Source organism: Gadus macrocephalus, chromosome 9 (assembly GCF_031168955.1).
Source record: "Gadus macrocephalus chromosome 9, ASM3116895v1".
Classification (NCBI taxonomy): Eukaryota; Metazoa; Chordata; class Actinopteri; order Gadiformes; family Gadidae; genus Gadus; species Gadus macrocephalus.
This window is the reverse complement of record NC_082390.1, coordinates 9,229,981-9,250,337: the sequence shown is the minus strand read 5'-3', so window position 1 is coordinate 9,250,337 and position 20,357 is coordinate 9,229,981. Positions and strand designations below refer to the sequence as shown.

The 20,357-nt window shown below is 49.4% G+C and overlaps 1 protein-coding gene across 1 annotated transcript in view; it reads left to right on the top strand.

Moving 5' to 3' along the window:
- Nucleotides 1–20,357, top strand: part of LOC132465004 (copine-8-like) — a 51,570-nt gene that overhangs the window by 14,295 nt on the left and 16,918 nt on the right. The window contains exons 4-12 of the mRNA XM_060061664.1: nt 245–348; nt 4,549–4,588; nt 8,154–8,230; nt 12,737–12,800; nt 14,521–14,624; nt 16,031–16,135; nt 17,161–17,202; nt 19,439–19,514; nt 19,939–19,995. Of these exons, the coding sequence (XP_059917647.1) occupies nt 245–348; nt 4,549–4,588; nt 8,154–8,230; nt 12,737–12,800; nt 14,521–14,624; nt 16,031–16,135; nt 17,161–17,202; nt 19,439–19,514; nt 19,939–19,995 (669 nt within the window). The remainder of the gene's footprint in view (nt 1–244; nt 349–4,548; nt 4,589–8,153; nt 8,231–12,736; nt 12,801–14,520; nt 14,625–16,030; nt 16,136–17,160; nt 17,203–19,438; nt 19,515–19,938; nt 19,996–20,357) is intronic.

Here is a 20,357-nt window from a genome sequence, read left to right as displayed (position 1 = left end):
ATTTACTGTACATTACAGCGTTTAGCAGACGCTTTTATCCAAAGCGACTCACAACGGTTCTTACACACATTCACACAACACTGGCAGTGTCAACCACGCAGGGCGAGAGCCAGCTCGTCTGGGGCAGTCAGGGTGAGGTGTCTCGCTCAGGCACACCTCGACACTCGACCCCGACATGTTTCCCCATCTGGGGAGCACACTCGCTGTCAGTGACCCGCTTCTTCTGGTTCTTGTGGTTCCGCAGTACGGCCGCACAGAGGTGATCGACAACACCCTGAACCCCGACTTCGTCCACAAGTTCATCATGGACTACTTCTTTGAGGAGCGGCAGAACCTACGCTTCGACCTGTGAGTTAACACGCACACACGCACGCACGCACGCACGCACGCACGCAAACACGCACGCACGCACGCACACACGCACGCACGCACGCACACACACACACACACACAGACACACGCACACTATGCATGTGTCTGTGTGTGTGTTACTCGGGTCACAGTGTTTACACACGCACACACATCCACACACCACCCACTGTGCGTGTGTTTGAGGGTGTTCCACCCTCCAGCACCTCTCTCCAGCCTCCATCACCCTGCCCCCCATCCTTCACCTTCCTTCTCATCCATCTCCTCCATCCTCCTCCACCCTCTCCTCCACCCTCCAGAGCCCCCAGGAGCTTCCACACCTTGGCCAGGCGCCGCTGTAGACACCACCCCCCACACCCTGAATCTCTGAGCTTCCTCCCAGGAGAGCTAAACATGCCGTCGGAGGCGGAAACGCAGTGTTAGAGGAAACGCCAGCGTGTTTTTAGAGGAGCAGGTGTGAGGGGCGCGGTCCAAACGTTTGTCAGCATTTCAGAGCCTTAAACAGAACGGGTTTCAGCTGAGTTATCTGGGTTTTATTCCCCTTTTAAAGAGCCTATGAACCCAAACCCATTTTATGAGGTTTTGGACACTTATAGATTAACGCTACGGTGTGTGTGGATGGAAGCAGCTCCGACCTAGCAGCTCTCCTGCTATCTGTGTGCTAGCTCTGTGTGCTAGGTCTCCTGCTAGCTCTGTGTGCCAGGTCCTCTGCTAGCTCTCCTGCTTGGTCAATGTGCTAGCTCTCCTGCTAGGTCTCCTACTTGCTTTCCTGCTAGCTCTCCTGCTAGCTATCCTGCTAGGTCTCCTTTTAGCTCTATATGCTAGCTCTCCAGCTAGCTTTTCTGCTCGGTCTGCGTGCTAGATCTCCTGCTAGCTCTGTGTGCTAGCTCTCCTGCTAGCTCTCCTGCTATGTGTGTGTGCTATCTCTCCTGCTAGGTCTGCGTGCTAGATCTCCTGCTAGCTCTGTGTGCTAGCACTCCTGCTAGGTGTGTGTGCTAGCTCTCCTGCTAGGTGTGTGTGCTATCCCTCCTGCTAGGTGTGTGTGCTAGCTCTCCTGCTAGCTCTCCTGCTAGCTCTCTTGCTTGGTGTGTGTGCTAGCTCTCCTGCTAGCTCTCCTGCTAGCTGTGTGAGCTAGCTCTCCTGCTAGCGCTCCTGCTAGCTCTCCTGCGAGGTGTGTCTGCAGGGAGCTCCACAGATGACAGGAGGATGAAGGAGGCTGGAGGCTCTGAGGGGCTCGGCGATGGCTGGATTATATTTAAATGTGAATCAATTGGCCAGGGTCTTGATGAATCCTCTGATTACCTTTAATAGGGGGGAGGAAATGCTTTGCATATATTTGCATTTATTCGTTTAAATATGGAGCGCTATCTAAATGGGCGGAAATGATTAAAAATCTGCGTGCTTCCTATTAATATTCACATTATGCCAACGTGTAGGATATCAAATGTCACATCCATAAAACATCGCTCCTATTTAAACATGGCCTCGATGGGGGGGGCGCCAGTGTGTAAGAGCGAACCAATCTGCGCGGTGGTGGGGATGAGATCTCCTCTCAGACGTCTGCGTGACCACGCACCCTCCAAGGTTTGAAACCCTTCGTCTCAAAACCTCAAATCATCGGCTCCGCTCAGCTCCAGAGAGCGGTCCCCTTGAAGCCGCCGCAGACACCAGGGGTCAGGGAAGAGAGAGCGTTTATCGCCCGGCGGACAGACGCCAGCGATCCCCCGGTTCAGAGGGTCAGAGCTGATTGGCCCGGGCGCGGGTTAAGTACTCCATCTGAGTACCGCGTGGAGGAGGTCTTTTTATAGGTTTGTGTGAAGAGGTTGGGAGGCGCGGAGCTCAGCCGTCGTCTCTCTGCCTGCTCCCGGTCTCTGGGATCGGGTTTGTAATAGGCGGTGGTGAGCATGTTAGTGATGCTTCACCCTCTCACTGGGTTTATCTGCGCTGCTGCTGGTCGTGTTGTGTGGCGGGAAAAGCCTGGACTCTTCAGGGCCCCCGAATCCCTTCTCTAGGAAGGGCCCGTGAGAAATACACACAGAGCTGATGTACAGCCGAATCAATCATCGATTAATTACTGTAATGCACACGCACCCAAGTACACTCACACACACGCTTGCCTACTTGCTCACTCTCACACACACACACACACACACACACACACACACACACACACACACACACACACACACACACACACACACACACACACACACACACACACACACACACACACACACACACTCACCCTCACCCATCGCTCACTCACTCAGTCACACATACATTTGCCCGCTCACTCATTACTCACACTTGCACGCCAACTAACTCACACACAAACACACACACTCGCACTCACACTCACACACACACAGAAAAGGTTAGCATTACAAGCTCATCTGTGGTGTGAACTTCTCCCAAGTGTGTGTTTGTCTGCATGGGTGAGCGCGTTCTTCTAACACACCGAGCACAGAGGCTTTACACGCTCTCACACCACGCTCACTCCCCACTCCCCGCTCACGCCATTGTTTCTCACCCTATCTGTTGGTCACACTCCCTCTCTTTCTCACTCTCTTTCTTTCTCACTCTCTCACTCTCTCTCTCTCTCTCTCTCACTCTCTCTCTCTCACTCTCTCTCTCTCTCTCTCTCTCTCTCTCACTCTCTTTCTCACTCTCTCTCTCTCTCTCTCTCTCTCTCTCTCTCTCTCTCTCTCTCTCTCTCTCTTTAAGTGAATGATTCATGGGTATTTTGGTGACATCATGGGCGAGCAGGGGTAGAGCGCGCGATGAGGCGCACCTGTGCCGCGTGCCGTCGGCAGGTTGCGTAACGGCAGTGCTGAACCCTGCTACACACACACAAACACACACACACACACACGCATTGTGTGCAGTGAGATACAGCAGGGAGTTGGGTGGGGGGGTGAAGAGGATCATCTCTGTCAAAAACTATAATAGTAGAGTAGACTAGCTCTGTTTACATATGGACTGTAGCATGTAGCTTATGGACTCTAGCTCTATTTACCATGCTGATGATGCTTCCCCTAGCCTCTACACCGAGTCTGATAAATGAATACATGCTGCCTAGCCCCTACATTAAGTCTGCTAAATGACTCCATGTTGATGAAGATACTGCCTAGCCCCTACATTAAGTCTGCTAAATGACTCCATGTTGATGAAGATACTGCATAGCCCCTACATTGAGTCTGCTAAATGACTCTAGAAGGAGATGCTGCCTAGCCCCTGACTGCTCCTTCCTTCACGCTGAGTTATTTAGCAGACACTTTTCTCCAAAGTGCCTTACAAGTGAGGCTGAGAACTAACGAGGTAAACAGTCAGAATTGGATGATGAACAAATGTTTGAGCGGAGACCCAGGTGTATCTGTGTTCTCTGAAGCTGCTTAGGATCAGAGCACCTTCACAACCACTAGATAGTAACTTATAACACTTACCAAATGTATAGCATTTTTTAAACTATCTTCTGTCAACAAACAAATGCCTGTGTGTGTGTGTGTGTGTGTGTGTGTGTGTGTGTGTGTGTGTGTGTGTGTGTGTGTGTGTGTGTGTGTGTGTGTGTGTGTGTGTGTGTGTGTGTGTGTGTGTGTGTGTGCCTGCGTGCGTCCGTGCGTGCGAGTGCCTGCCTGCCTGCGTGTGCACATATTGTTTAGGTGTTATATTAGGAAAATGTAGTGCTAATCTGCCACATAGCTTGTGTGTGTTTGATACAGGTGTTGTAACATCGTCGATGGTGTTGTGAACGAAATGCTTGAAAAGAGACAGTGTCAAAACGTGTGTTATCCAAGGTGCGGGTTACCATGATAACCAACTCTTCTTTCATTAAAACGCAGTACATCATTTACATTTGATTATAATGACCTATTTACGAATCAGTACTGCCGGATTGGGACCGATTTCTGTCCCAATCTGGAAATCTGGCCCAATCTGGCAACACTGTTACCAATCCAATCTACTTTGCAGGCCGCTCATCACTCAAAACAACTAAACCGCGTAGAGTATTAAGTAAGAATCGGCCTCTTAAATATATTGTAGCTGCCCATCTTGAGGGAAGAGTGTGGTTTCCCTCCCAGCCGCCCTACTTTTGAATAAGTGCCCTCAGAATTCCCACCTCCTCAATCCTTTGTCCGTCACTAATGCAGTAATTTTCTGTCTCTTCCTCCGTCTCGGCAGCTACGACTTGGACTGCAAGAGTGAGAAGCTCTCGAAGCACGTAAGTCTCCCCTCTCTTCTCCGCATTTGCACCGACTGATTGTTCATCACTGCTGCATTCAGGGGGAACGCACGGGGGCCAGGGTCCTCTTACCCGAGATATGATCAAGCCTTGATGTTTATATCCACCACTCGCTCTGGGACCCAACGGGGAACGTAGCTCCACCACTTTACCACGACCGGGACTTTCTTGATGGAGGTGGTGGAAGTGTTGGTGGTGCTAGGGTACGTTGGAGAGCAGCCGATGTCAGAACAGGAGTCTTTGATGCCTAATTACCACCGTAATGTTCTGTCTGAGTTCCGTTCCTCGCCTTAACCATCTCAACGCTTGAGCTGTTCAAAGTTGAACGAAACAAACACAGAAACATGTGCATCATGCCCATGTACATTTACAGTTAGGGCATTCAGCATTGACGCTTTTATCGGCTTACAATAAGTACATTTGTCAGAAGAAAGAGAAACAACAATCTATCACTGTCGGTACAGTATGGATGTTCATAGAACACAGTGCCAAGCACTAACAATCGTTCCCAGTATACAACAAAGATACACGTACAACATACAATAAGTGTGTACATTAAGTGCCAGGATGTACAACATACAATAACTGGGTACATTAAGTGCCAGGACGTACAACATACATAACTGCGTACATACGATGAGATAGGCTTCCTCACATTATTTGCTTGAGAATCTTTTTAGTAGTTTGGGTGTTTTTGGAGCTGTCCGATTCTCGGCTGAATGGAACTGTCTCACCCGTAGCTGCTCCTGAATGACCTGTCTCTGTACTGTCTAACCCCTACCCGCTCCTTAATGACCTGTCTCTGTACTGTCTAACCCCTACCCGCTCCTTAATGACCTGTCTCTGTACTGTCTAACCCCAACCCGCTCCTTAATGACCTGTCTCTGTACTGTCTAACCCCTACCCGCTCCTTAACGACCTGTCTTTGTACTGTCTCACCACTACCTGCTCCTTAATGACCTGTCTCTGTACTGTCTCACCCCTACCTACTCCTTAATGACACTTCTGTGTATTCACTGTCTCACTGTAGGTCACTTTGGTTAAAGTGATGAATAATAAACATTAGTAACGTATCATCTTAACACATCACTTCATAGTACGTAACTACTAACAAAAACAAGGTCCTTTATAAGGAGTTGGCAGCCATCTGGACCTCAACGTACTTAGAGGAACAACACATCTGGAAACATGGCCCGAGGAGTCTTTCCTTATGGAATTAAGATGCTTAACAGCTTTTTAAACAATAAGCGTATATTCTTCCACAGCGAGAGGAGCGAGCAGCTGCTGATGTGAACAAGCAGCAATGACTTAAAGGGGACAAGGAAGTTCAATCCAGAGAGGCTGACCTGTCTGATACTCTGCATGTTGTTGTGTTGCGGGCATTCAGAATCAGGAAACCGTTGACCCTTCATCAGTTTGGTGTTAATTGCCCTGCTCAAAATATAAAGGACAGTATCAATATAAATAAGGTTGAGCTCAAAGTGAAACACCAAAATGACCGCATGGCAGTGAAAAAAAACTAATGGGGGGGTCAAATTTGAAATAATTGACCCCCCCAAAAAATTATTGTTCAATAAATTAATTAAAAAATAATTAAAACATGTGTGAAACGCAGGATGCTTCTGAGTACAAACATCAAAAGTGTAGTAAAAATACAAATGTGCATAAAGAGTGCAAGAAGAGTTCACAAGATGAACTCTTCTTGAGATAAGATGAACTCTTCTTGAGATGAACTCACCATAGCTACCCGCCGTTAGCTGAGCTAGCAGGCTGCTAGCGTAGCGGGCTGTGTGCGGCGGCTCCCAGAGCTAGGTAGCTAGCAGCGGTGGAGAGCAACAAGAGAGGTTTTTTGTCACGTCTGAGCTTTGGCTCGGGGGAAGGGGGGGGGGGGGAAGGGGGGGGGGGGGGGGGTCTCTGCTCAGCACCGGCAAGAGATCTGCAGAGAGCCTTCTGCCCCCCGGACCACACACACACAGACACACACACACACACACACACACACACACACACACACACACACACACACACACACACACACACACACACACACACACACACACACACACACACACACACACACACACTTATACATACACTTATACATACACCCATACACATACACATAACCATACACACACACACACACACACACACACACACACACGCACGGATACACACACATTCACACACACACACACACACACACACACACACACACACACACACACACACACACACACACACACACACACACGGATACACACAGATACCCACAATTCTTTGTCAAGTGCTGCACACTCACATGGACTAAAACACACATACTCAGCCACTCGGATCTGTCCCCTAGTAGACGGAGTGTAGTGCAGACTTTGAGGCGAGGAACACACAGAGTTTGGCAGCGTTGTGGTCGCTGTTGACTCAGACCTCTGCCCAAACACCTCCAGACTGAACACACACACAATGTAACACAACACAGACATGCTGTAGCACAACGCAGAGGCGCTGTAACACAACAAGCACCTACAGACTCAACACACCCCTGTTACACAACACAGACCCTCTGTAACACAGCAAGCACCTCCAGACTAAACACACACACAATGTAACACAACACAGACACGCTGTAACACAACAGACACGCTGTAACACAACACACACGCTGGTACACACAACAAACACACTGATACACACAATGCACACGCTGGTACACACAACACACAAACTGGTAAACAGATATTTATGTATATATGTATGTACTGTATGTATGTATGTATGTATGTATGTATGTATGTACGTACGTACGTACCTACCTACATACGTACCTATGTATGTACGTACGTACCTACCTACATACATACATGCATGCATGCATGCATGTATGTATGTATGTATGTATGTATGTATGTATGTATGTATGTATGTATGTATGTATATACATTAACACAGACATTTTCACCACATCTTTGATAGCCAGACATCACAGATTTCAACTGAACAAAGTTTATTTGAGGTTTAACTTACTTTATTTTTTATTTTCTTTGGAGGATTAAATTATTTAGATTTCACCATTGTTTTTCAGATACATCCATTATTTTGTGTGTGTGGCTGTTTTAACTACACTCAGAGTACCCATCTAAACCGATTACATTTCTAATCTAAATTCCCCAAACTCAACCGGTTCTTCTGAGATGGTTTGTTAAGTTGTGATGCTCAACGCAATACCCCCAACGGTCTCCGCTGATAGATGGACGTCCGTCTGGTGAGGTGGAGGCTGCGTCTATCATGAGGGCCTCCTGACAGGCAGCAGAAAGATTCTGACAGGCGACATACATCAGAGGAACACCGTTCCTCCTCACTGCACCGGGCATGACTAACGACCTCAGCTGAAACCACGCTAACATGCAGCGTAACATTCTGGAGCGCCGTGTCAGTTTCAACACCAACAGCTCATTAACAACCTCTGTGTGTGTGTGCGTGTGTCTGCGTGCGTGCGTGTGTGTGTGTGTGTGTGTGTGTCTCTGTGTGTGTGTGTGTGTGTGTGTAGGACTTCCTGGGCCAGGCGTTCTGTACTCTGGGTGAGGTGGTCGGTTCCCTGGGAAGTCGCCTGGAAAAGCCTTTGATGTAAGTACCTGATTACACACCGAACACACACACACGCACACACACAGCGGAGGAGGATGTCTGTTGACTGGTGATCACCTCTCCGGTCCAGCGGGGGAATGAGAGGTGAACTTCAGAGACGACAGCGGTGGGTGGAGGAACCTCCACCTTAATTAGCTCCAGAATCCTCACATCTCAACGCTCCTGTGGAGCCTTTGTTCCTCTATTGGCTACGAGCTTCTGCCTTCTTAGGGTGGGCTTAATTTTCTCTCTCTCTCTCTCTCTCTCCCCGTTGATGAGCCTGGTGTTGTTGTTGTCGTTGCTTCTGGTCCTTGGAGGTGTTGGTGATGTTGAAGCATCATTAGCTGCACCTGATTCTTCCTCTTCCTCCTGCTCCCACTCCACTTCCTCACCCCCTCCTGCTCCTCTTCTTCCTCCTCTTTCTCTTCCCCCTTCTCCCCCTTCTCCTCCTCTTCCCCCTCCTGCTCCTGCTCCTCCTCTTCTTCCTCCTCTTCTTCCCCCTGCTCCTCCTCTTCTTCCTCCTCCTTCTCTTCCCCCTCCTGCTCCTCCTCTTCTTCCTCCTCTTCTTCCTCCTCCTTCTCTTCCCCCTCCTGCTCCAGCTCCTCCTCCAGTGGCAGTAGGAGTAGTGAACCATAGTGATCGGCTCTTTGTTCTTCCTCCCCCTCGGACTCAGAGACTGCGAGCATGCGAGAGTCTTAATTTGTCCGTCCGACGATCTGCCGGATCTCTGTTCCTCCGATCCACTTCCCAGGGTCGCGTGTGAAGTGGTTTGGATCGGCGGCTCTTCAGAGAGCTGCATTAGCAGTAAGGGAGGCCGGGTCACTGGCCGCCGGGACCAGGCCCGGTACACTAATGTGCAACGTGTGTCAGGCTGGCTGTGGAACGTGTGTGTGTCAGGGTGGCTGTGGAACGAGTGTGTGTCAGATTGGGTGTGTAACGTGTCGTGTGTGTGTCAGGAGGATGTTTGTGTAGCGTGTGTGTCAGGGTGGATGTGTAGCGTGTGTAAGGTGTGTGTTAGGGTGGGTGTGTAGCATGTATGTCAAGACATGTGTGTAACTTGTGTGTCAAGGTGGGTGTTTAACTTGTGTGCCAGGGTGGCTGTGTAGCATGTGTGTCGAGGCGGGTGTGTAACGTGTGTGTCTGGGTGGGTGTGTTGCGTGTGTCGGGGTGTGTGTGTGTGTGTGTAGCTGAAGTGGCCGCGGTGGTCCGGTTAAATCACACACAAGAGAAGTGATGTAAGAATGTGCGTTATGCAATCACCCTGACCCCGAACCCATTCACCATGATCCCTTGTGTGTGTGTGTGTGTGTGTGTGTGTGTGTGTGTGTGTGTGTGTGTGTGTGTGTGTGTGTGTGTGTGTGTGTGTGTGTCTGCGGCGGTTTAAAGTGTTCCTTAGTGTCTATAGTGTGTGTGTGTGTATGTATGTCTGCCACTGTGTGAAGCATTCCTTAGTATGTGTGTGTGTGTGTATGTGTCTTCGAAAGTGTCTCTTAGGATCTATAGCGTGTGTTGTCGTGTGTGCGTGTGTGTGTGTGTCTGCCACGGTGTATAGTGTTCTATAGTGTGTCTGTGTGTTGGCGTGTGAGTGTGTGTGTGTCTACGACACTGTAAAGTGTTCTATAGTGTCTATAGTGTGTTTGCGTGTGTGTGTGTGTGTGTGACACGGTGTAAAGCGTTCTATAGTGTGTAGTTTGGTGTGTATGTGTGTTTGTCTACGACACTGTAAAGTGTTCTATAGTGTCTATAGAGTGTGTGTGTACGTGTCGGCTTATACGCGTTGATGTGTGTGTGTGTGTGTGTTTGTGCATTGGTGTGTGTGTGTGTGTGTGCGTGGGTTTGTTTGTGTGCGTGCGTTGGTGTGTGTGTGTGCGTTGGTGTGTGTTTGTTCGTGCGTTGGTGTGTGTGCGTGTGTGTGCGCGTTGGTGTGTGTTTGTGCGTGCGTTGGTGTGTGTGTTTGTGCGTTGGTGTGTGCCTGTGTGTGTGTGTGTGTGTTTGCGTTGGTGTGTGTTTGTGCGTGCGTTGGTATGTGTGTGTGATTGGGTTGGTGTGTGTGTATGTTTGCGTTGGTGTGTGTGTGTATGTGTGTGTGTTTGCGTTGGTGTGTGGTGCGTCCCCTAGGTCCACTCAATCCTCTCCTATCGATGGCGATCCCCTTCCAGCGGTCCTCTGCTCGCGGCGGCTGAGGCGTCTCCTCTCCCAACACAGGGAGGAGACGCGATGACCTCATCATCGGTAATGCGATGACCTCATCGTCTTTTAATGCGATGACCTCAACGTCGTAAACGGGATGAACTCATCTCCGAGCGGTCCGGAGCCGCGGCGTTGAGGAGCGACGAGACGACGCGTGGGGAGCGAGCGGTTACACAACATGCCGTGAAGCTCCTCCTCCTCCACCTCCTCCACCTACTCCACCTCCTCCACCCGAGACGTGCTCCTCAGGAGGTCCTTGAGCTCGCTTGGGAGGAGGAGAGGGAGGGGAGGAGAGAGGAGACAGAGGAGGAGGAGGAGAGGGGCGGACAACTCAAACCCCAAAGTTAACCTCCCTGAGGTCAGAGGTCAGACCAGTGGTGTTCAGATCTAGTCCTGATTGACGACCTGCCAAGGGTCTGCGTTAGTCTTCAACAACGGGACAACTCTGCGTTCTAACAGTTCCTCCAAAGACAACATCAACAACAACTGATAAACACAACCATCCATCCCGCGTTTCCTTGACAACGCAGATCAGAGCAATAAGCCCAACGCAACGCAGTGGAATATTCTAATTTCGAGGGACAATGATGTTGCGATGGAACTGCCTCGTCTCCCTCCCCCCCCCACCCCAGGGCACCTCTTATTAGAGGAGAACGCGTTGGTAAGCCATTCCCGACCTGCGTTAATATACACTAACGGGACGCCCCGCTGTGGCTCCTGGGGCAACAGTTTGTTAGTGCGTCGTTAAAACACGGCGGTCCGTCTCCGGCTCTCCTCCTACCTGCCCTCGTTCGCTTCGTTCTCGTTCGCCCCATCACTCGTTCATCCACCTCTCCTCCTCCTGACTCTCAGAGTCTCTCTCTCTCTCTCTCTCTCTCTCTCTCTCTCTCTCTTTCTCTCTCGCTCTCTCTCATATTTATATATATATATATATATATTATTCCCCCCCTGACAGAGGGCTTGTTGATCTGTTAATCTCACTGACTGCGTCCGGGCGCCTCAGAGCTTCCTGTCATGTCTCAGGTGACAGGCGGCGCTTCCTCTCACACACCTCTCCTCTCTCTTCTCCCCTCTCCTCTCTTCTTCTGTCTCCTCTCTCTCCTTCCCTCTCTTCCCCTTTCCTCCCTCTCCACCCTCCCCTCCCCTCTCCTCTGTCTCCTCACCCAAATGAGCATTTCCTCGGCTGGCTCTCCCTGCGCTGTGCCTGGCCTGGGGTCCGGGGCGTACATGGAGGCTATTTATAGCAGGGCAAGCCTCCCTTCCTTCCTCCCCATCTCCCCCCCTCCTTCCTTCCTCCACCCTACCTCCCTCTCTCCCCCCTCCCTTGGCCCTATTGCCTGGATGTCTTGCTTCACCGACCCAGAATGTAAACAAACATTGCAACTGAAATGTCACTGGTATTCCAGCACTGGGGTACACACACACACACACACACACAATCACACACACACACACAATCACACACACACGCACACACACACACACACACACACACACACACACGTACATGTGTGTATTTGTGTGTGTGTTGATCATTTAGACCTTAAGAGTTTCTTTGGCAAAGGCACACTAGAATAGTTTTAATTTCTGCCTGGGATCGTAATCTGGTTTGACAACCAAGGAAAGGTCTGATGAGTTCACCATGGAGTCATCAGGGACGAGATACTTTCTCCACATTAGATGTACTTCATGAACCTCTGGAACCACCTCAGACCGGTCGTCAAGAAAAGAACCAGAACCTTTCAGCTGGGGATTGAACACTACAGTTAACCTCCCGCTAGAGGGGGGAGGAGAGGGAGGAGAAGAATGGTAGAGAGGGAGGAGAGGAGTGGAAGAGAGGAGAGGAGATGGGAAGAAGAGGAGTGGAAGAGAGTGGAGGAGAGGAGTGGAAGAGAGGAGAGGAGAGGGAGAAGAGGAGTGGAAGAGAGGAGAGGAGTGGAAGAGAGGAGAGGAGTGGAAGAGAGGGGAGGAGAGGAGTGGAGGAGAGGAGGAGTGGTGGAGGAGAGGAGTGGAGGAGAGGAGTGGAAGAGAGGGGAGGAGAGGAGTGGAGGAGAGGAGTGGAAGAGAGGAGAGGAGAGGAGTGGAGGAGAGGAGTGGAAGAGAGGAGAGGAGAGGGGAACTTGAACCCTAAAGTTAACCTCCCACTAGAGAGGAGGAGGAGGAAGGAGAGGAGAGGGAAGGGGAACTTGGACCCTGAAGTTAACCTGTCGCTAAACGTTCCGGCCCCCTCATCGGCCTCTCCTGGAGACCTTCTGTTCCACAATGGTCATTTTATTGACTTCCTGTGTGTTGTTTTCATTTCCTGTTTCCTTCCAGTGGAATCCCGGGGAAGAAGTGTGGGACGATGATCGTCCGAGCGGAGGAGCTCACCAACTGTCGGGTAAGAGAGGCCTCCTATTGGTTGTTTAACCATGATGTCATCCAGGGGAAGTCCTCTTATTAGTTGTCTCACCATGATGTCATCTAGGGGATGTGTTCCTATTGGTTGTCTCACCATGATGTAATCTAGGGGATGACCTTCCATTGGATCTCTTACCATGACATCGTCTCTGGGATGTCCTCTCATTGGATCTCTAACCATGACATCATCTCCGGGATGTCCTCCCATTGGATCTCTAACCATGACATCATCTATGAGATGTCCTCCTATTGGATGACTAACCATGATGGCATCTGTGGAATGTCCTCCTATTGGATGTGTATCACATCATGCTCCTCCCATTCGATGCCTGACAATGACATCATCCGTGGGAGGTCTTCACCGAGGCCTCGTCCATTAGTCTGATCACGGTCGTCGTGGTGATGGACGATGTACTGTTGTGGTTGACAGTTCGGATTAGAGTGTGGTTCAGTTGGTTCCCGTGACGACGTGGTCGTCGCCGTGGCAGCAGGGATCCATCAGGACCACTTCCTCTGGAATCGGCATCCTTGTCAATCACCGAGGGGAATATGTTACGATGAAATGAAGAGAGAAAACGCCTCCGATCTGAATAACTTATCCACCCAGCGGCCGTAAGACTGATCCGTCGTGACAGACGCACTATCGCCCTGGTGACGAGCATACAGCCCCACCACCCCCTTTCCCCCCGCGGCGAGGGTTCGATTCCCGGTCGGTCAACGTGTATTTTCTCAACTCGTCAATCCGGGATCATTAAAGTAGCATTGTATCTTATCTTATTTATGGATTAATAACAACATTATTACGACATTACTCGGATCCGATGAAACAGACGACAGATGTGATGACTGGAGGCTGAGATGAGCTCTGTGCTTCATCAGGACTCGTGGGGGAGGATACTCTTTCACAACAGAGACAAGGAAACAAAGCCGCCGAATACAATTTTCAACATTTTTCATCATTCTTTATGAAGGTCTGGAGATAGGTTAAGGAGACTTCCATTCCAGACTTCCAACAGTGCTGATATAACACACAGAGAAACGGGAACATAAAACACAAGATAACATAAGGGGCATGAATAAATGAACAGCAGGCAACACCGCAGAAAGAAACAAGGATTTCACCTTTAGAGAAGAATGAAAGGGGGGTGCCCAGGTGAGCTCTGAACAATTGAGTCTTCAGTCTCTTGCAGAAGAAGGTGCGGTCCTGACATAGGCAGGGCGCTCGTTCCACTGCGGTGCCAAGAGCTGCGGAGAAGAGCTGTGACTTTTCATTATCGACCTTTGCTTGCTCTTAGCGATGGCGGTACGAGGCATCCCGCTGAGGTGGTTGAGTGGAGCGGCCTCATTGTCCTCCACCGGGGTACCAAAGTAACCCGTGGTCAGCCTATCGTGTGAACTTCATGTGTTCTGCTCCCCACGGCCCCAGAGAGTCAGCGACTCAGCGTATCGTGTGTGAACGTTTGGGGGTTCTGCTCCCCACGCCCCCACAAGAGTGAGCGTATCGTGTGTGAGCGTCGCGTGTTCTGCTCCCCACGTCCCCGCAAGAGTGAGCGTATCGTGTGTGAGCGTCGCGTGTTCTGCTCCCCAGTCCCCAGAGAGTCAGCGTATCATGTGTGAACGTTGTGTGTTCTGCTCCCCAGTCCCCAGAGAGTCAGCGTATCATGTGTGAACGTTGTGTGTTCTGCTCCTCATGTCCCCAGGAGTCTGTGATGCTGCAATTCTGCGGGAACAAGCTGGATAAGAAGGACTTCTTCGGCAAGTCGGACCCCTTCCTGGTGTTCTACCGCAGCAACGAGGACGGATCGTAAGTCCACCCTGAGTGTTCTCTCTCCAGAACGCACCGGAACTGAATTGTAAGACGAGGAAGAAGGAGGCGATGACAGTAAAGGCGCCGTTTGTGTAGGGCTGGGCGATAAACAGATATTATCGATTAACTCGAGTGTGTAGCTCACGTCGACTTGTTTGAATGAAAATCGGTTTTCTCTTCAACATCCGCCAACGCTTCCCTCTCAGCTCCCGTAGTTCGGAATGGGCTCAGCCCTCCTATTTGAAATATATCTGTGTGGTTTAATAATTCGTTGATCTTTTGGTAATTCGTCGATCTGTTGTTAATGCCTCGGGGCTCCAGTAGGGGAATCGCATTCCTCTTCCTCATTCAATACAGACGAGTGAAGGAAAGAGCTGCGTGTGTTTTTCTCATTCTTCTCCTGTTACTATTCCCTTTTTTAAGGTAATTACCGTTTGCAAAACACTGTATATTTATGAACACATGTTGAAAGTTTAAATGTTATGTTGGCACTTTATCAGAACTACCTCTCTTATTAGTAATATTTTATGTTTACAGAAATATTTTATTTTATAATTACATTTCTTTTTACTTTTTATGTAAATCGATTTAAATCGGAAATCGATTTTTTTTGTGCATTTTTTTTTTTTTACGCCATATCGCCCAGCCCTACGTTTGTGTTTCTCGAGGCTACTGGGAGATGTGGTGGGACGCAGAGTGAGGCAAAGTGAGGCTTAACGAGGCAGAGAGTGGCAGAGTGAGGCAGGGCGTGGCAGAGTGAGGCAGGGTGAGGCAAAGGTGTGAGGCAAGGCGGGTCAGAGGGAGGCAGCAGGCCCCAGCGCTCGGTGTACAGTAGAGTTCATGATCAGAGGATACGTAAGCAGCCGGCCTCCCGCCGTGCTGCCCTGAATAGCGGAGCCACTCTGCTCCGAGCAGCCAGGGGTGGCGGAGATCAGACAGAAGGCTGTGTCCTCTGGACATTGTTAAGGGTTCAAAGTGTTTGTCGGCCGTTCAACCCCCCCCAGATGTGCACTTAAGTCGGGAGGATTTGAACATATGTCACTACTGTCCTCTCTGTGCAGCTGGGGTGGCGTAGGCAAGTTTAGCCTCGGGCTAACAAAGCATTAGCATGAGGTCGTGACATGGAAACAAAACGCTAATTTGTGGAGAACACAGACAAAAGTCAGAGCTTCCTGGCCTTCCGGACACGTTTGACCCACTGGTTAACCACAATACTCCTCACTCCCAGGATGCACTTTGGTCTAAAAAAGTTAAACAAATCTTAAAAACTGTGTGTGTGTGTGTGTGTGTGTGTGTGTGTGTGTGTGTGTGTGTGTGTGTGTGTGTGTGTGTGTGTGTGTGTGTGTGTGTGTGTGTGTGTGTGTGTGTGTGTGTGTGTGTGTGTGTGTGTGTGCGCTCCACAGCTACACCATCTCCCATAAGACGGAGGTGGTGAAGAACACTCTGGACCCCGTGTGGCAGGCCTTCAAGATCCCTGTGAGAGCGCTGTGTAACGGAGACTACGACAGGTATTGGCCGCTCTCCGTTCAGCCACAGATCCCGCCTTTGTTAAAACGATTGGTCGAAAAAAACCTTAACCACGATTAGATTAGTCTGATTGGTGAGACTAGAACACCACTTACATCCTACAGGATTCTGACCTGATAAAGGATTGGTTTATGGTGCAGGGTAACTCTCCAGTCAACAATATACAATAACTTATAATAACTATTTAAGAACATATGCTGGTTATAAAATGAGGGGATTAGGTTGTGTAATGTTTCAATGTCAGCCAATGATATGCTTTGTGTTTCAACTTGTTTATAATAAAACCCTTCAGTACCTCAATTACCCTCTACTGGAAAGCCCTTTGTGTTGTTTGTTAACGCATCCATATTTAAGTAAATTCCTGTAGGTTGGAGATGCTCAGACCTTACAATGAATACATGAATAATGTCTTATATCTTATTAACATATTAATTTGTACATCTATATTTGGGAATTCATGTTGATAATCTCATATTGTTTAAAAAACTGCCAAGCCTCTCTCTATACTGTAGTTAATACAAACCCCGGAAATAAAGGTCTAATGTTTACTGTCTAATACTTGGCCTGAATCTCTGCTCTCCTAAAAGCTCAGTCTTAACCAGGGAGCTTTCATCCCATTAAGGTGACATTCAGAGCTCCTCTGTGGGGTACAAAGGCTCTCAGGCTCAAAGCGCTCAATGCTGCTTATTTTAATGGATTTCTACATCCCCCCCTCCTGCTCCTCCTCCACCCTCTTCTCCTCCATCGCCTCCTTACTGCTTCTCATCCTCCACTTCCCCTTCTCCTCTCCACCTCCCTCTCCTCCCTACTGCTTTAACTCCCTCTCCTGACTCCTCCTCCTCTTCCCTCTCCTCCCTCCTCTCCTCTTCCTTCTGCTCCTTTCTCCGACTCCCACTCCTCCCTCCCTCCTGCTTCAACTCCCTCTCCTCGCCCCTCTCCAACTCCCTTCTCCTCCCTCTCCTCCTTTCTCTACCTCCCTCTCCCCCCCCCCCTCCTCCTCTTCCAGGAGCATTAAGGTGGAGGTGTACGACTGGGACCGGGACGGAGGGTGAGGACACACTGACACTCTCGCACTCAACCTTCGACTCAAACGACCCCACCTAACCACACCCACTGGGTCACGCCCTCGCTCTCCACTCTCAACGCCATGTACCATGTATCAATACATTATTCATCTGATCAATCCTACTATACAGTACATTATTTACCAATATTACTCCTCATTACATTAAGTTCAGGGTTTTATCCAAAGCGACTGACAGTAAGCCCATTTGTCAGAAGAAAGAGAAACAACAATATATCGATGTGGGTACAGTAAGTATGTTCATAGAACCTAGTGCCAAGCACTAACGATCGCTAGGGTAACCCATTCCCCGTATACAACAAAGATAGCTAGGATCGGACGCTACACAATGCCAAGTACTATTTTTAAGTGCAAGACATTCAACATTCATGTGAGGCAGCATTCATTTACATGAATGAGCGTGGCTTAATGTGCTTCACTCCAGCTCTCTATAGAGGTTTTTTATTGCTTGCATTTCAGCCCTCAACGCTATGACTGATGGTGGTCACGTGCTCACATGTTTTTGAAGCACACCGGTTCCAAGCCTTTTCTAGGGCGATGTTCATGCGAGGCGAATGTATTCACGTGGTGGCCATCCAGAAAGCTTCCACATGGGAAGGGATGGCGATGGAAACCTTGTTTTGCGATAGAGCTGCTCTCGACATGCAGATGAACACACAGAACCTCTTCTGGGTGTCAGACAGAAGTCCCCTGATATCTGTCTACTGAAACCATTCCAACTGACTACAGACAGCACACCTGGTCAGGCTGAAACAGCCTGACCAGGTGTGCTGGTCTGAAGTCGGACGGCTGATTGCAGTTAACGGGTATTGCAAAGTAATTAAGTCTCTAACACTTTGACCGTTTAAAAAAAAAAACGTTAAAAAACACCCCGGAACTACACTTGATAATACCAAAACATGTATGCAAAACAATCCTGATAGAGGACGGATCTAAGTGATGCTGAGTTGCTATGGCAACGTGGGTGTGTGTGAGGAAAGGGATTGAATGTGTGGTCCATGTTATTGCCTTCCTGTTCTTTTCATCCTTAACTGTGGTTTTATAGCCTGTTCTAATTAATCTCACCACATTTAAAATGCCAACATTTGAACAGATGCAAAGATGAAGCAGATTCTGCAGTACCAACACAGCAGGCCCGAAGCGGATCTCTCTCAACACGATAAGGGGCTCGCTGGGGCCCATAAACAATCTGAACGGACAAAGCTCACAATCACCGGCTTAGGGCCCTAAATCTGATCAGCGGCGTCCATCTTTGTTACCACGTTGTGTAGCACAGAATAATAAATCATTCTTGGCCGTACCATTATTGGAAACTAACGAACGCTGAAGTTAACCCCAGAGTGGTTTATCTGCTCGTTTCAGAGTTACCCGCAGTGAGTAGATGAGCTCTGGTCATCTAGATTCTAGAACGCTGTTGGTTTTATCAAACTGCTCCGTTGTTGCTAACGTTGGATTTGTGGCGCTTGGATTAAGAACTGTTAAAGGGCAGAGGTGTCCCGTTGTGTATGTAGAAACGCACATCCTTGGAACTTTTTTGACCAATCAGGATTGTTAGGAAGTATTCAACAAAAGTCTGTGGTTTAATCCAAACCAACCGACCAATCTGCAGCCTCCAGTGTGTGGAAGAGGAGGTGTGTCCCCGGCAGGGTTAGCATGTTGGCTATACGCTAACGACTAACAATCACAACGAATCGCGAGAATACTTTGTGTGTCCCCGAAATGGTTAGCCTGTTGGCTATACGCCAACGGCTCACATTCCGACCTGTCGCCAACATAGTTAGCGTATAGCTGACACGCTAACCGTACCGGCGATATGCCTTGGGTTCCCAGTATGGTAAGCTTGTTTGCGATGCGCTAACTTTCTCAGCGATACGTCGGAATGGTTAGCCGTTAGCGTATGGCTGACCCGCTAACCCCAGGTGTGATCCCCCCCCCCTCGTCCGTGGAACCATGTGAGCGTCCCGTCCAGTATGTACTCAGGAGTTGCTGGCTCTGGGGTTAACGCAATCATGTCACGGCCGTACGATACAGTAGGGGGGCCGCGGCTAACTGGGTCAGGACGAGGGCTGCAAGAGGCCAGGGTCATGTGATCTGTGTGTGTGTGTGTCTGTGTGTGTGTGTGTGTGTGTGTGAGACGTTATGTGTGTGTGAGACGTTATGTGTGTGTGTGACGTTATGTGTGTGTGTGTTCCCTATTCAGTCACGACTTCATCGGTGAGTTCAGCACCAGCTACAGAGAGATGTCCAGAGGCCAGACTCAGTTCCACATCTACGAGGTAGCGCACACTCACACAGACAGGCACCATGAGCGCACGCACACATACACACAGACAAACACAAACCCTCACACATACACAGGCACACACACACACACACACACATACACACACGGGCACGCACACACATATACAAGCACACACACAAACACAAACCCCGGTATGCACACAGACACACACAGATACAGACACAGGCAAATGTACATGCACACACAAATACACACCAACACACACACACTCATACAAACACATACAAGCACTTACAGACTCTGTAAACTGCATTTGACTACCTGATACCAAATCATTCATATCTTAGCAAAAGATGAGAAATCTTATATTATATCTCCGAGGTTGTCAAAGAGCCACATGAGCAGTCCTGATCCGTCCTCCCCCTCCTCCTCTGACGCCGGCTCTCTGTCCGCAGGTCCTCAACCCCAAGAAGAAAGGCAAGAAGAAGAAAAAATACCAGAACTCAGGGACAGTGAGTCTGAAGGAACCCTCGTGGCTCACACTGGTCTTCATTTGGCACCCTTTAAACGCCTCCTCCTGGCCAGGGCCCTCACACACATCTACATGTCCTTAAGCAGACGCTTTGATCCAGAGACCGTTACTACTCGGTCTGGAAGCAGGCAGAGCTTACAGTCACTATGGGGGAGCTGGGAAGCAAAGTTTATAGGGCTGCACAACCTAGCAGCCATATTGGATCTCTATAAATGCAGTCCATTTACAATTGACCATGTTTACGGGAGGTCTTTCCCTGTCGTGCTAACTGAGGTGTGTGTGTGTGTGTGTGTGTGTGTGTGTGTGTGTGTGTGTGTGTGTGTGTGTGTGTGTGTGTGTGTG